This window comes from Ictalurus punctatus, chromosome 3 (genome assembly GCF_001660625.3).
Source record: "Ictalurus punctatus breed USDA103 chromosome 3, Coco_2.0, whole genome shotgun sequence".
NCBI classification, from domain to species: Eukaryota; Metazoa; Chordata; class Actinopteri; order Siluriformes; family Ictaluridae; genus Ictalurus; species Ictalurus punctatus.
This window is the reverse complement of record NC_030418.2, coordinates 31431826-31447045: the sequence shown is the minus strand read 5'-3', so window position 1 is coordinate 31447045 and position 15220 is coordinate 31431826. Positions and strand designations below refer to the sequence as shown.

At 34.8% G+C, this 15220-nt stretch overlaps 1 protein-coding gene across 1 annotated transcript; it reads left to right on the top strand.

Moving 5' to 3' along the window:
* The first annotated feature begins 1660 nt into the window (after positions 1 to 1660).
* On the top strand, positions 1661 to 13222 carry LOC108263485 (von Willebrand factor A domain-containing protein 7). The gene is made up of 16 exons (XM_017464308.3): positions 1661 to 1740; positions 1907 to 2115; positions 3218 to 3490; positions 3701 to 3794; positions 4960 to 5073; positions 5351 to 5531; positions 5853 to 6022; positions 7046 to 7158; positions 7995 to 8111; positions 8326 to 8538; positions 9368 to 9500; positions 9624 to 9776; positions 9944 to 10036; positions 10119 to 10384; positions 11477 to 11770; positions 11993 to 13222. The coding sequence occupies exons 2-16, from the start codon at positions 1912 to 1914 to the stop codon at positions 12380 to 12382; spliced, it is 2808 nt and encodes a 935-aa protein (XP_017319797.1). The 5' UTR covers positions 1661 to 1740; positions 1907 to 1911; the 3' UTR covers positions 12383 to 13222.
* Positions 13223 to 15220: the final 1998 nt, after the last annotated feature.

The window sequence follows — 15220 nt, the reverse complement described above, 5'->3', positions numbered from 1 at the left end:
ACCGGTGAGAGCCGCGAACAGTTGTCATGGGTGAGTTTCCTGGATAACAGTCAGATTAACCAATCATGTTCAAAGCAACACGGTGAGACAGCCAATAGGAATTGTTTCAGCATGGAGACATAGTAACTATAGGAAAAGATATGTTAAAAGAAAGAAAATAAATGTGTATTTAGTTTAATTTGTAGGCTGTTATATTTAATTAATTGAGTTAATGGTGTTTTAATAGCAGTGTTTCAATAAAAATTTATATAAATACAATTTACTATAAATGTATGGTAAAGTTTTATTAATTAATACCTGTTAACCTAGGTAATATTATTAATTATTGTTACCTATTACCTAGGTAACATTATTAATACCTACAGTATAGGCTGTAGTATTTATTTATTTATTTATTTATTTTTCCTCAGTTGGCCTCAACACAAGCACAGATAAGTATAGGCCCAGTGTTTCGAAGTGGTTCATTAAACAAAATCAAGTCCCCAAATATAAAATAATGTTTTAGTGCAATTACCTGCACAAGAACCAAATTGAGTAGTGACAGCAGTGGAGATGGAACAATCAACAAAACTCTCCTACAGCTACCACTGCTACAAAACAGCTATATAGCAAACACTGCTGTATCCGTATGACATACTGTATGTAGGCCTATATAAAAAGCTAATGGCTGGCTTGACATCATGGTAACATTACTGTTACATTCATGCAGCCCATAGAATAACCATCTTGCATTTTAACAAATACTTGACCTTTCATTTAGAACCAAACTTATGCCAAAATGCCGTACAGACATGACAATGACATTTTCCCCTTTACTGTGTTGTAGTGTTACATGATGTCCTAGGTGTAAGATTTTGCCTGAAGTAACATTCATTTGCCAACATTCAACATCCAGAATTCCATACAAGCAACGACAAGTGTCTTCAGCCTGCTTTACTGCTCTCTCAAGGTTGAAACTTTCAAACATGTTGCTGCTCTAAAGGATTTAATGCTTATCATTCTTGATTTTACCATTTCCTGCCTGATCTATTGCAATGCATTGTTTTCCTGACTTTGCCTTTACTCATTTTACTTTTCTCAGATTCATTGCCATATATGTGCTTTTACTCGCTGTGGCATCTCTGATTGGGTCTGGTCAGAGGCACATGCCTGAAAGTTTAAACCTCGATAGCAGTCTAGCTTTGTACGCTATGCATTATGTTTGATGTAATGAAAAATGTTTGCTAAATTTGTATCCAGAATTACAGAGATTGAATGAAAAAGTACACATAAATATAAAACTAACTAAATTTTACAATTGTAACATTTTAAAGTGCTAATTCAACACTAGGGATTTTACTGTGGTATGCATTTGTAAATTATCCATTTGGAAAGATTTAAGGTGTTTTCTTTCTTCTCACTTTTTTTTGGTGGGGGGGGCACTTTAATATTATTTGTGGTTGAGATACATGCAAAAGAGAAGTGTTTCATTTGTTCTGGGAAGTCTGTGAATTGCAGAGCATTCTGCATTTCTGTAAATTGTATCACATATTTCTGCATGAAATAAACTTATGCTCAAATAATGTATTCTTAAAAGGGCCAAGATGTTATCATAATGCCATGTCTGTTATGTTTGGTTATGGGAGTGGCTTTCATGCACATTTTGAGACTCAAAAGGACAAGCACAAAATACCTTTCACTTTGACACTACAGTACTACAGTGTAGTTCCACTAAAGTCATCTAGAGACTAAAGCTTTTAGGTATGATCTGTATGACAATAATTGACAATTATAATGCTTAGAATGCTGCATAATATATTTAATTAAGAAATGTAGATAGAAATAATAAGAAAGCATGTAAAAGAATGATATATAAAGTTTGTATTGAAGGTTATTTATGACAAGGTTTTTTTTTTTCTCTTCACAGCGGTGATGATGATACTCACAAATTTGCTGATCAAGAAATTGATCCTTATATATCTTATAATGATCCTCATGACAAGTCAGACTCTGACCTTTATGCCTTTGATGTCGAAATCCAAGACACATCAGGACATAACAAGTGATGCAATTTTACAGACAACAGCTGATATCTGTAAGTCACGAGCACTCCGGGAAGGACGAAGTTTTGTTCTGGTAAATAAAACTTTAAATCTATCTATTGAAATATAAAGTTATTTATATTAAAACATATATTTTATATAAGACTGTTTTGTGCCTTGGACCAGTCCAACTCAAGCGGTCCAATAATTGTAAAGTTGGTTGCTTGACATTTTTTTGAGTGAGTGATTACCTCTTACTATTGGCATTGCAAAACCACCAGTTTTTTAAAACCACCAGTTTTTTTTTTTTTATCATTATTATTATTCTCTTGGTTTACCCAGTTGTGTGTCATGGCATTCAACAAATTTTGGTTGCACAGCTGGTTATACAAATTTTAAACTCTTCAGATTGATATCAAATCAAATGTAGCACATTTTAGACCTCAATGACAAGCATAAGCTATTGTATGTCAATTATAAACACATGTACTGTCAAACACTGTTCATTTTTTACTATTTGTTAAGCTTATATTATATCTGTTCATTTCTCAAATGAATAAAGTAGGCTTTTTTGACAGTACATGCATTTATAATTGACATACAATAGCTTATGCTTGTCACTGAGGTCTAAAATGTGCTACATTTGATATTGGCAACAGTGAAGAATAAGCTATCACAGGGTTCTTCGAATCTGCAGAGTTTAAAAGCTGTATAACCAGCTGTACAACCAAAATGTGTTGAATGCTATGACACACAACTGGGTAAACCAAGAAAATAAGTACCCCCTAAAAAAATGTAAATTAGAAATTGACCCTAAAAGTGGAACTGTGCACAATCGAGCATTACAATTGGACTTAAGTTCTAAGGAACAAGAATGTGCAAAATGTTTATATATCTCCATGTACCATGTAATGTGCTCTAGTGATCAGTTTTTGTTTTGAGGTACTAGGAAAATCCCGAGATGATACACTGAGGATTTCGTAAACAGCTGTATAGCCAAAAATTGTTGTGTGCCATGATGCTAAGATGGTCGTCGTAGTAAAAAACAAGTAAAACAAAAAATCAAATGGTGGTTTTGCAATGCCAATACATAAAGATAAATAAAGATAATCACAAAAAAATATAGGAAAATTAAAAATGGTCAAGCAACCTGCATTGGTCCACTTGTGATGGAATGACCCCCTTTCTAATTGCAGCCAGGTGCATTGACAGTAAAGTCTGTGGCCGGAAGCTGTTACTCACCTGATTCAGCCAAAGGTTTTCAAAGCAGCCTAGAGGAGATAGTTATATTCAATGCCTGGGTCGATGTTCGGTATGTTTTTACTGGAAGTTACCATTTTGACAATGAGGAGTTTTTAGCTGGACGGAATCTTATTACTGAAGGAGTTTCTGCTGTCAAATACAGTATCAAGCAACAGAGCTATCAAGCTGCCAGACAGGCGCTTGGTAAAATCCTGCACACTTTGCAGGTATGATACCATTTTACTGAAGAATAATAGCAGTGCTAATTTAAATGAAGATATATTGAGTATTTTTGAATAAATTTTAAAATGTTACACTGCATTGCTGTAATATTTACAGAGATGTTCTTGTTTTAAGCAAAATGCAAGACTTAACATTTAACTTAGTTTGCAACACTTGTGTTGTAATTCTGGCCCTGGTTCGTGTCTTTCTCTAAGGATTTTTACAGTCATAGTAACTGGATTGAACTGGGAAAAAGAGAGCCCTATTCCAACCTGATTAAACCAGACACCCCAATCAGCAACATAGCAGGTAAATGATCTAGATGTGGGTATGCACATATTTCTCTGCCAATATCTGAAACTGTTTTTCTTGTTCCATGACTTCTGAAGTACTTTCAGTTTTGGTTTGAGTGGTCTACAGTAAATTATACATTTGAAAAGTTATTAAGTTTTGTTAGTGTAAAAGAAGATACACTCTGCAGGAAGATTTGGCATCCCATCAGTGGTGATTTTCCAGCTTTCCTCTCAGTGTTCCCAAGATTAGCTCCAGTTCCACTGCAACCCCGAGGTTACTGAAGATGAATGAATGAAAGAGGAATTCTGTGGATATTAGAAAATGCCATTGTTTCTTATAAAGCTATGTCAGCCCTTGTTCTTCTCCTGTTTAAACTTCCATCTGCTGTTACCTTGATGTCTGCCTCTACCCTGGCTAGTAGCTTTCAAACAGAAACTGAAAAATGCATGTTTCCAATTATGAATTTTGTTTTTCATCATAGCAGCTGTTCACCAATAAAACTGTGATTAAACAAATTAAGGGAGGCTTTTATTTGATATTTGGGCAGTTAATGGAATCATAATGTCCTTTTTATGTGCATCATTATTGTGCAAGTAGTTCACAAAACAATATTTGACACATATATAATAAGCTGCACTATATATGTGTTATGTTATCCATCCGTGGATAAGCATTTGGAATCGTGACAACATATGCCTACCAGCTGCCTTTTTTCATACCCGCTGCAAAAAAAAATCAGGCCAAGTTGGTAAAACTAGTAGACCGTCTTTCCCGAATCAAGAGTTTCTGAATTACCACTACTGATGCTACATCTTGTTGTCAGGGATTTTGTAGAGGTGGTGCATGCAAATGCAGACTTTATTTTAGAAAGTGCAAAATAAACAAGTAAAACAGTGAAAACCAGAACCATAAACTTAAACAACAGTGTGGCAGCAAGGGTGTGGCTGAGTGTTACTAATGGATACTAGGCAAAAACACACAGACTAAGAACAAGGCTGATGTACACATGATAACAAACGAACACAATGACAGCAAAAGCTTAGGTGTTGAAAAATATATCAGTGCTAATCTGGGTGAACGAGACACAGGTTAAACTGGTGGGGAACATGCAATGTGCTGTGGTTAATAGATAACATAGTTCACATATTAGGTGACATGTTTTTTTTACCTGTTTTGGCAGATTCAGAAACATGCAGCAAATGTAATGATGATGTCTGCACAGGAAACATTCTGGGGGAGGTCATTGCACAGCAGAAACTAACATCAGGATACTTTGGCTTGTACAAACCAAAAGGTAATGCTTTAAATAATTCAAGCAAATAAATAAATTCAGAAGTAATAGGGCTGAGATGAAGTTATAGAAAATTGTCAAATGATTTTTATTCATATTTTCCATTTGCCCTCTAAAAAATTGTTTAATTTCCACAAAAAAAAAAAAAATATATATATATATATATATATATATATATATATATATATATATATATATATATATATATATATACCAATTTTATTCACTCTGACAAACAAATAAAATATTTTGCATCTGCTCATTTTCATTTCCTCTTAAGGAAAGTGCAGTCATGGAGGATCATTAGATCCATCAAGTCTGGGGCAAGGTGGCATAAATAAGGATACTACAACCTCCAACCACGGTTATCTACATGAAGTGGCAGCATCAGTGGCCACTGCTGCTACAAGAGAGCTACTGCAAGACATTAGAGCAGCAGTTGGAGATGCTGAGTTTCTTAGGTATCAGAGAAAGTCTTTCAATGTATAAAATAGGATTTAAGCAGTGATATCAATAAAAGCATACACGCATACCCACTGCTATGTACTTGCTTATTTAAGTTGGTGTTTTCTGGCTTCACATTTCCCACCTGTTATTCACAACAATACTTTAATGGTTCCTCAAGAATAATGTCAGAGAATAAAGAATAAAGATATCAGGGTTTATCACACATTTTAAAGACGTTTAAAGTTGACACAGTAGTCATTTCCACTGCCTCTGCAGGTTTATCTGCTCAATAATGACAATTATGTATGGCACTTTTCTTGTTTGTCATCTTTTAGAATGTTGAGACTCAGCCAGACTTCAGTGCTGTGCTTTGTTATCGACACCACTAGCAGCATGTCTGAAGAAATTGACGAAGTCAGGGGAGTTATTTCATCCATTATTGACAGTAATACAGAAACTGCAACTCAAACTTCACAATACATCCTGGTGCCATTTAATGACCCTGGTAAGATTGATTCCTAGAATGCAGCCTTTTATATATTTATAATTTTAAATAGCATGCTCAATGTTTCTGTCATCAGCTGTTGTTTTCCTTGGTCGACCCATTCAGTGTCTGTTGCTCACTGCACCAGTGGTTTCTTTCTTCTTCAGGACATTCCAAATTGTTGTATTGGCTATGCCCAATGTTTCTGCAATACTTCTGATTGATTTTCCCTCTTTTCTCAGCTTCAAAATGGCTTGTTTTTCTCCCATAGAGACCTCTCTGATCTCATTGTTGGCTTATCCTTTTTAACAACAAATGCAGTCTTCACAGGTGAAACTAAAACCAAGAGTAGATGTTCAGAGCTATTTATTGTTTAAAGAATTGATCTAGCAGGATAGACCTGGGTAACAAGAAACACATGCCTGTCGTGTTCCAGTATTTTTGCTTACCTACAAATTGGATGGTCTGATACAAAATGTGCTATGTTCTGTCATTTAACACATCTACTTATAAATAAAATTAAATAAATTAATCTCCTATTTGATCTCAAACCCAAATGACAAACAAATTGGCTGTGCCATTCCAATAGTTTTGGAGGGGATTATACATAACTTCAAATATAAACACATAATGTCTTAAGTTTGTGCTTGTAACAAGTACAGCAAAATGTATGAGAATAAAAAATATGTATTGATAAGCATAGAGATATGATTCAAAAACAAAATGGATGGGGAAAATGTATTCTGAAACCACAAATTAACAGCATTAGGACTATGTTGTAAAGCTGTTGTGGGGAATTACAGCTTTGAGACTTACAATTACAGCAATTTCTATGTTATATATTAACGTAATTTTTTGGTTCCTGACTTTTTCACTGCAAATCAGGAATAAGTATTATGTATGGTCATTGTAATAAAGAATAATGTTCACTCAGTACGGCATAATGTAAGCAGATCCAAAATGATTAAGAGAATGCAGTAACATAGTACAATGTACTGATATAAACAAACAAACAATTTTCTCTGTTTTTACACATTCTTTCAGATTATGGCTCACTTACAAGAACAACTGATCTTAACATGTTTAAACAGCAACTCAATTCACTTATAGCTGCTGGTGGAGGAGATTCTTCTGAAATGTGTCTCTCAGCACTTCAGGTATGATACAGTAACATAACTTGCTAACATGTTGGGTGGTCTTTAAATGGCTTGTTATTGAAATAAGTTTTGTTTAATGTTATTATTGATTCTTTGATTCATCTCTATTATGTTTTGTTTTTTTTTGCCAAATAAAGCAGTCTTTTAATTCTAAAAAGATATTTAAAAAGAGAATTATTATTTCAAAAATAAGGCAAAAAAAAAAACTTTTTTAAGTTGGCTGTTTATGTTCAAAGTTGAGTCTGCATATTTATACCATATTGACTTCTTTTATTAATTTTATATGCTTTTATATATGGACCGGGTGCACTGATCACATTTTAGTCACCTTTTAGTCACTAGTCACAGGGTGCATTAATCACCATTGCTTTTTTTTTTTAACAATTGGTTCGATCAGTCACACTTTCATTTTGTCAGTAAGTCAGCCAGTCACTTATTCAGACAGTCAGACAGTCAGTCACTCTGTCAGTCAATCACTCAGTCAGACACTCAGTTAAGGTCCTTTCACACTGGGCATGATTAAGCTCCACGAACATTTGATGCTATGACGCTCTTGAATCAAAACAATAGATCCCTATGGAGCTATTCACACTGGGCATAATCATTCACGGTGTGACAAAGCGATTTTTTTTTTTTCAACCAGTGTGTCGATTATTTTTCCTGTTGGTCAGTTAGTAAGTTAGTCACTCAGACAATCAGTCAGTTCACCACTCAGTAACTGAGTTGGTCAGTTAGTCCATCAGTCACGCAGTCTGAAAATCAATCAGTCAAAATTCCCTAAGCCTTTACGAATTACAAGCATACAAGTAATACTCATTGCATACTTTTTGTTTCAGCTCGCCCTCACTGGATCTCCACCACAGACCAAGATTTTTGTTTTCACTGATGGTGATGCAAAAGATAAAGTGTTGAAAAATGCTGTGCAAGCACTGATTGAGAGAACAAAGTCTGTAGTGAGTACATGCAAATTTTCATATACACACATCAACAATTCATGATACTATTTAGAATTTTTCAGAATTTTATCAAATCATATAATATGTACTTTTCATATAATATGTATTTATTCTTCATTTTGCCTTCATCATGACACATTTATTTAAACATGAGATAATGTGCAATATAGACAAAATGCTGATTAAATCTTCTTCCATTCCCAATCTGAAGGTGACTTTCATGCTAACTACCTCCGTTAGTTCTCGGCGTCGCAGAAGAAGTGGCAAGCGTGCGGATGACCAACAACAAGCCTCCCCTCAGCTTTTCAATTCACAGATCTACCAGGACCTGGCTCAGGCCTCTGGGGGCCATGCTATTGAAGTCACCAAAGACACACTGTCCCAAGCAACTAACATTATTGCAGTTACCTCCAGATCTACACTGGTAATTAAAGGAATACTACCTTATATGGCTCACTATTAGTTGCATTATAACCATGACTTGGAATGGCATCCCATTTAGGGTGTATTCCTGCTGTCAGATCCATTACGATCCTGAACAGGATATAGCACTTAATGTATATGAATGAAAGAATGAATGTTACCATCACTGACATGCTTTGATAATGTTTTTCTTTCAGTTATTTCAGTTGGCATTCTTTGGCTTAGCTTCCCACAAACTTGCAAAAAACAGTCCAGCCACTGTTGCACCTCACTCTGCCTACTTTATTAAATCATGCATAAATTATTTTAATAAATAATGAAAGGGTTGGTGAAGCTGCAGGTTTCTGTTCCATCCAGACAGGAGCCACACTTGAGAATGGATTTAAGGCCTAGATCAGCTAATTTAATCGGTGAACGATGATGTGGCTCTGGAAATGTAGGATTAAAAACCTATTTTTTTCCATTACTATTCCATTACCTACATTTTTTTAACTAAACTGATTAATATATGCATTGAGTAATGAACAACACTAAAAAAATTAATAGGTCAACCTATTTAAAAGAAGGGCAGAATATTACAGAAATTTAAAGTATAATGTGCAATTTCAACAAAAGTAAATATGTAAATTATGTCAACTTTATGTTAAAATCATTAAATAGAAATATGTGAATTTGTTAACTTAATTTACTTTAGCATGGACATTAGATTAATATGTAAAAGCTCTATATTTTAATTAAGTGGAAATTCTGCCCTTAATTTAAATATTTACAGTATGATTTACAGTATGAATATTTTTTTTTAATGAACACTCACTTTTCTGCTTCTTCAGGTCACTCTATTACAGGCTGTAAGAAACTCTACAAAAGCTGAAAGCTTCTCAGTCATTGTGGATTCTTCTTTGCAAAATCTGACAATTTATATCACAGGCAACTCTCCAGATTACACGATCACTAGTCCATCAGGTGTGCAGATTGTGAAATTAACTAATAAACCCTTATTCAGAAATACCACTCAGAACCTCATGCAATGCCAATATTATGCAATACTATGCTAAACCTTTATCATAATGCTGTTATCTAACCCAGGAGTCTCACAGACCAGCACTGAGCTGAATGGGGCTTTGGGGCTCATTCAGAAAGTTGGTAACTTTCACACAGTTCGTCCAAATATCGCAGAAAAGGCTGGACTGTGGCTCCTCAATATTAACTCCATACAGCCCTACACCATCAGAGTTGTTGGTAAAGTCATTCTCTTTCACTTCCCACTTTTCTTTGTAGATCTTTCCCGCTTAGCTGTGAATAAATAAATCACAAGAATGAAGGAAACTGCGGTTAATGGTTCTGAAAATGTTCAGACATTGTTGGCAAATAATTGACTGTTTTTTTTTTTTTAATTCACTATCCAGGTCAAAGCGAGGTTGACTTCCTCTTTGACTTTGTAGAACCTTCAGAAGGGCTTCATGCAAGCTATGCTCAATTAAACAGCAGGCCTGTAGCAAGTAAGCATACTCATCAAAAGTGAAAATCACTGAAAAGCTCCTTTAAAACTAATGTTTCTTCTCTACTTTTTCTTTAATTCAGACAACAATGTAACCCTGCTGGTGTCAATGGTCGGTGGGGACAGTGTGAAGCCTACAGAGGTGTCTCTGGTGGAAGCTTCAAGTTCAAACTCTTTTAATGGGATAATAGAAGAGGTAACTAGTGGGAAGTATTTAGTGACCTTCAACAGCATTCCAGCAGGAAAGTTTACTGTTCGTGTGGCTGGACAGATCAGTTCCTCTAGATCCTCAGATAACTTTCAGAGACAGTCACCAACTCAATTCCAAACATCAAGTGTGAACATTACTGTAAGTTTGAATACAAATAAATTCCCACTCAAACTTAATAATAATAATAATAATAATTATTATTATTATTATTATTATTATTGTTATTATTATTATTATTATTATTATTATTATTATTATTATTACTATTCTTTTTTACTACTGTTTTATTTATTATTATTGTTGTTGTTGTTGTTGTTGTTGTTAGTATTATTATTATTACTACTATTATTATTATGTACAAAGTTTGGTCTGAATATGTTACACTATTGCTGAGAGAAATCTTCACTTAAATTCAATTTAAAATGAAATTGCCAATTTATCTAGACACAATAATCTATAATCACTACGTTTTTTTTTTTTTCAAATTAATTAAAATTCAAAACTGAAATATCTTATTCAGATAAGTATTCAGACACTTGGCTAAGACAATCCAAACTGAACTCAGGTCCTAGCGCTGGAGTCCACCTCTGGCAAATTCAGTTAATTTGGAAATTATTTAGAAAGACACACACCTGTATGTGTAAGGTCCCACAATTCACATTGCATGTCAAAAACCAAGAACCAGCCATGGAATCCAAGGATATGTCTGTAGACCTATAAGATTAAATTGTTTTGAGGCATAGATCTGTGTGAGAGTATAAAACCATTTCAAAACTGACTGTTCGCAAGAGCACAGTGGGCCATAACAGGGCTAGAAGGGCCTTGATCAAGGAAGTGATCAAGATCCCAATGGCCACTCTAACAATGTTTCATTAGTCACTGTTTCAAATTTCATAAAAAGCATTCCAAGTGTTTTATGGGCTGCCAAAGACTCCCATATCAAAATATAATAATACTCATAAAAAGAAAACATACAATTACAGTAGGGTTCCTATGCATCTTCTATGTTTGTCTAAAAAAGAAAATAATTAAATTAATTAATAATAATAATAATAGGAATAATAATAATAATAATAATAATAATAATAATAATAATAATAATAATAATAATAATAATAATAATAATAATAATAAATTAGTAGTAGTAGTAGTAGTAGTAGTAGTAGTATGTTCATTTTAAAATATGTTCTTTATTAAGGACAAATTAATTTCCTTTCTATTTACTGACAGACTCAACCTGTTGGAACAATTGAACCAGGAAAACAATTCACTCTGCCTTTCACAGTCACAACCAAGAGCTCTGGAGGAAGCTTTAATATCAGTGTCAGCAATGATCGCAATTTTGACACTCGCTTTAACACATCCATAACTCTTGAGAGTGGGGGCAGTGCGAATGCCACAGTAACTCTGACTGTTCCTGAAAATACTTCCTCTGGAACTGATGTCACTGTGACAATTGAAGCTGAAGCACCAGATGCAAGTGATTTCAACTATGCTGTGCTGCGCATTGCTATTGTTGCTCCGGTAATTACTTACAGTATATTACATTAGATATTCCAGGACTCTGCCAAATAAATAGTCAGTTTTTATATTAAGTTGTTGAATAGAAGGCCATTTAGCTTTCAAAATTGACTATTAACTAAAAAGTGTGATTTTTCTTACACAGTGAATGTCATGCTTTGATGATGTTTTTAGTCATTACCGACAACTTGTGTAGAAATGTAACTGTTTTTCTACTTCTTTAAGGTAAAAGATGTTATTCCTCCAGTATGTGAGGCAGTTACTCTAAATTCTAACTGCTCAGGCAACTGCAGTCTCTCCTCATGGTACCTCACTGCCAATGTGACTGATGGGTCAGGTATTCAGAGCGTGAGAGCCCTCAAGGGAAACGGCATACTCAGCATCACCAGTGAGCTCAATGCCACAGGCGTGAATGTCACTATGGCAGTTTACGACTCCTCTTGCTGTTTCCGAGACTTGGAATTGGTTGCTGTGGATACAGTGGGAAATGTTGCCACCTGCTTCAAATCTGCTGCATCAAGCATCCTCACTTATAGTGCAGAATTTTGCTTGTTTTTACCAGTCTGCCTTTGGCTTAATATAGGAGTCTCAATTTACCGATTCATGCAACTCTAAGAAAAAAATCTAAATGTATCTGAAATGGAATAATATCAGCATATTTAGGTCTACATAATACCTGTTCAGTAATGTTTTTTTTATAGAGTGAGAAGTGACAATATGAAATACACACTCACAAAATCAGTAAATAACTGGAAGGAAATCTTACTTGCCGAATATACTCCGTGATTTTAAACTCTGAATGTAGTAGTGTCTTATTGAAGGGTAGTACTGTATTTTATATGAATAATTAAATGTCAATGCACATAGATAACGGTTATGTTAAGTTGGTTAAAGAAATTCCTATCAGAATGTTTTGCATGCAATCCAAATTTTGTTTTAATCATGACACACTCATGTTGTTAAAGTTTAAAATATGAATGAATTTTTAAATTAGTAGGTAATGTGCAAAGTAAAAGAAAGCATATATGCAATATAGTGTTATAAGTTTTTTAGTAAGACATTTATCTATCTTGTTTGCAGCTGTATAGGGGATACACAGTCTATTTTACTTCCAAAATGTAAGTGCTAGCATTTGAAATGCAAAGAGATATACAAATGATGATAAGGGGATGTTACTTAACTGGTACAAAGTAATTTGAAACATTTATTCCATTATACAGTCATTGTGCTTTAATTTTTCTTTTTTCTTCAAAACTATATATTGATTACTGTCTATATACTATATACTGTCTTGGAAAAATCTTTTATGGTTTATTCATTACATACCTTTGTACTACAGTGGTACTTGGAAGTTTGTGAACCCTTAAGAATTTTCAATATTTCTGCATAAATATGACCTAAAACATCATCAGATTTTCACACAAGTCCTAAAATTAGACAATGAGAACCAGAATACAACATGAGACAAATGAGACAAAAATATTATACTTGGTCATTTATTTATTGAGGAGAATGATCCAATATTACTTATTCTTGAGTGGCAAAAGTTAACCTTTTGTTAACCTTTGCTATCAGTATCTGGTGTGAGCAGCTTGTGCAGCAATAACTGTAATTAAACTTTTCCGGTAACTGTCCTGCATATTGGCTTGGAGGAATTTTAGCCCATTCCTCAGTACCGAACAGCTTCATTTCTGAGATGTTGGTGGGTTACCTCACATGAAATACTTGCTTCAGGACTTTCCACATCATTTCCATTGGATTAAGGTCAGGACTATGACTTGGCCATTCCAAAGCATTAACTTTATTCTTCTTTAAACGTTCTTTGGTAGAACAACTTGTCTGCTTAGGGTCGTTGTCTTGCTGCATGACCCACTTTCTCTTGAGATTCAGTTCACGGACAGATTGTCCTTTAGCATTTGCCTGTATAATTCAAAATTCATTGCTCCATCAATGATGGCAAACCGTGATGGTGATCTTTAGCAAACTGCAGAAAGACAGCAATGTTCTTTTTGGAGAGCAGTGGTTTTCTCCATGCAACCCTACGATGCACATGATTGTTCTTTAGTGTTCTCCTGATGATGGACTCATGAACATTAACATTAGCCAATGTGAGAGAGGCTGTTAGTTGTTAGAAGTTACCCTGGGCTCCATTGTGACCTCCTGGACTATTACACATCTTGCTGTTGGAGTGATATTTGTTGGTCGACCACTCCTGAGGAGGGTAACAATGGTCTTGGATTTCCTCCATTTGTACACAACCAGTCTGTCTGTGGATTGTTGGAGTCCAAGCACTTATTATAGATGATTTTTTGCAGAGATGTTTATGTCAAGCCTGATGAGCATCAACAACTCTTTTTTTTATTTTTTGAAAGCGTATTATGGCACAAAGAGAGGAGATTTCTGAGGACCTCAGAAGACGAATTATCTACACTCATAAGGCTGGAATGGTTAAACAGATTGAAACATATATATATATGTAGTGGGGGAAATAAGTATATTTTCAGTAAATATATTTCCAATGAGGCTATTGGCTACATTTTCACCAGAAATCAGTATTAACTCAAGAAATCTGGAAATATAAATAATTCACAACATTAAAGTCCATAAATAAAGTTATCTATAATAAAGTGGAATGACACGGGGAAAAAAAGTATTGAACACGCTAAGAAAAAGCAGTTCTCCAAGGCAATGTAAGGCAAGGAATCAGCTTAAATCCATAAGTAATTATACCCCCTATATGTGCAAATTAATATCAGCTTGGTTAGTAAATGGATGGTCTATGAAAAGGCTTTTCGTTTCCAAGGTGTCACACAAGAAACATCTCATGTTGGGTAAAAGCAAAGAGCTCTCCCAAGACCTTCACAACCTTATAATTGCAAACATATTGATGGAATCGGGTACAGACGTATTTCAAAACTTCTGAATGCTCCAGTAAGCACCATTGGGGCCATTATTCACAAATGGAAGCAACATCACTCCATCATCAACCAGCCATGCACAGGAGCTCCTCTTAAGATTTCTGACCAGGGACTCAGAAGAATAGTCAGAAGAATAACCGAAGAGCCAAGGTCCACTCAAAAAGAGCTCCAGAAACACTTGGAGGCAGCAGGTGCCGTCATCACAGAGAAAACAATAGGCAATGCGCTCACGCTCACCCCGCAAGACTCCGTTACTAAAGAAAAGGCATGTCGAAGCTCATTTAAAGTTTGCTACAACTCATTTGGACAAGCCTATGAAATACTGGGAGTGTGTTGTCTGGTCAGATGAGAGAAAAATTTAATTTTTTGCCTGTCATACTACACACCATGTTTGGAGAAGAAATGGCACTGCATATCACCCTAAAAACATTATACCAACAGTGAAGTTTGGAGGTGGAAGCATCAAGGTGTGGCGCAGACTTCATATAATTGAAGGAACTATGTATGAGCCCTTTACCAGAAGATTCTTGAGAAG

What these genes read in the sequence shown, in the direction of transcription:
- LOC108263485 (XM_017464308.3), top strand. Translation starts at nt 1,912, where the DNA reads ATGATGATACTCACAAATTTGCTGATCAAGAAATTGATCCTTATATAT. An exon ending in TGTGTCTCTCAGCACTTCAG is followed by an intron (nt 7,159 to 7,994) that starts GTATGATACAGT and finishes TTTTTGTTTCAG; the next exon opens with CTCGCCCTCACTGGATCTCC. An exon ending in TTGAGAGAACAAAGTCTGTA is followed by an intron (nt 8,112 to 8,325) that starts GTGAGTACATGC and finishes CCCAATCTGAAG; the next exon opens with GTGACTTTCATGCTAACTAC.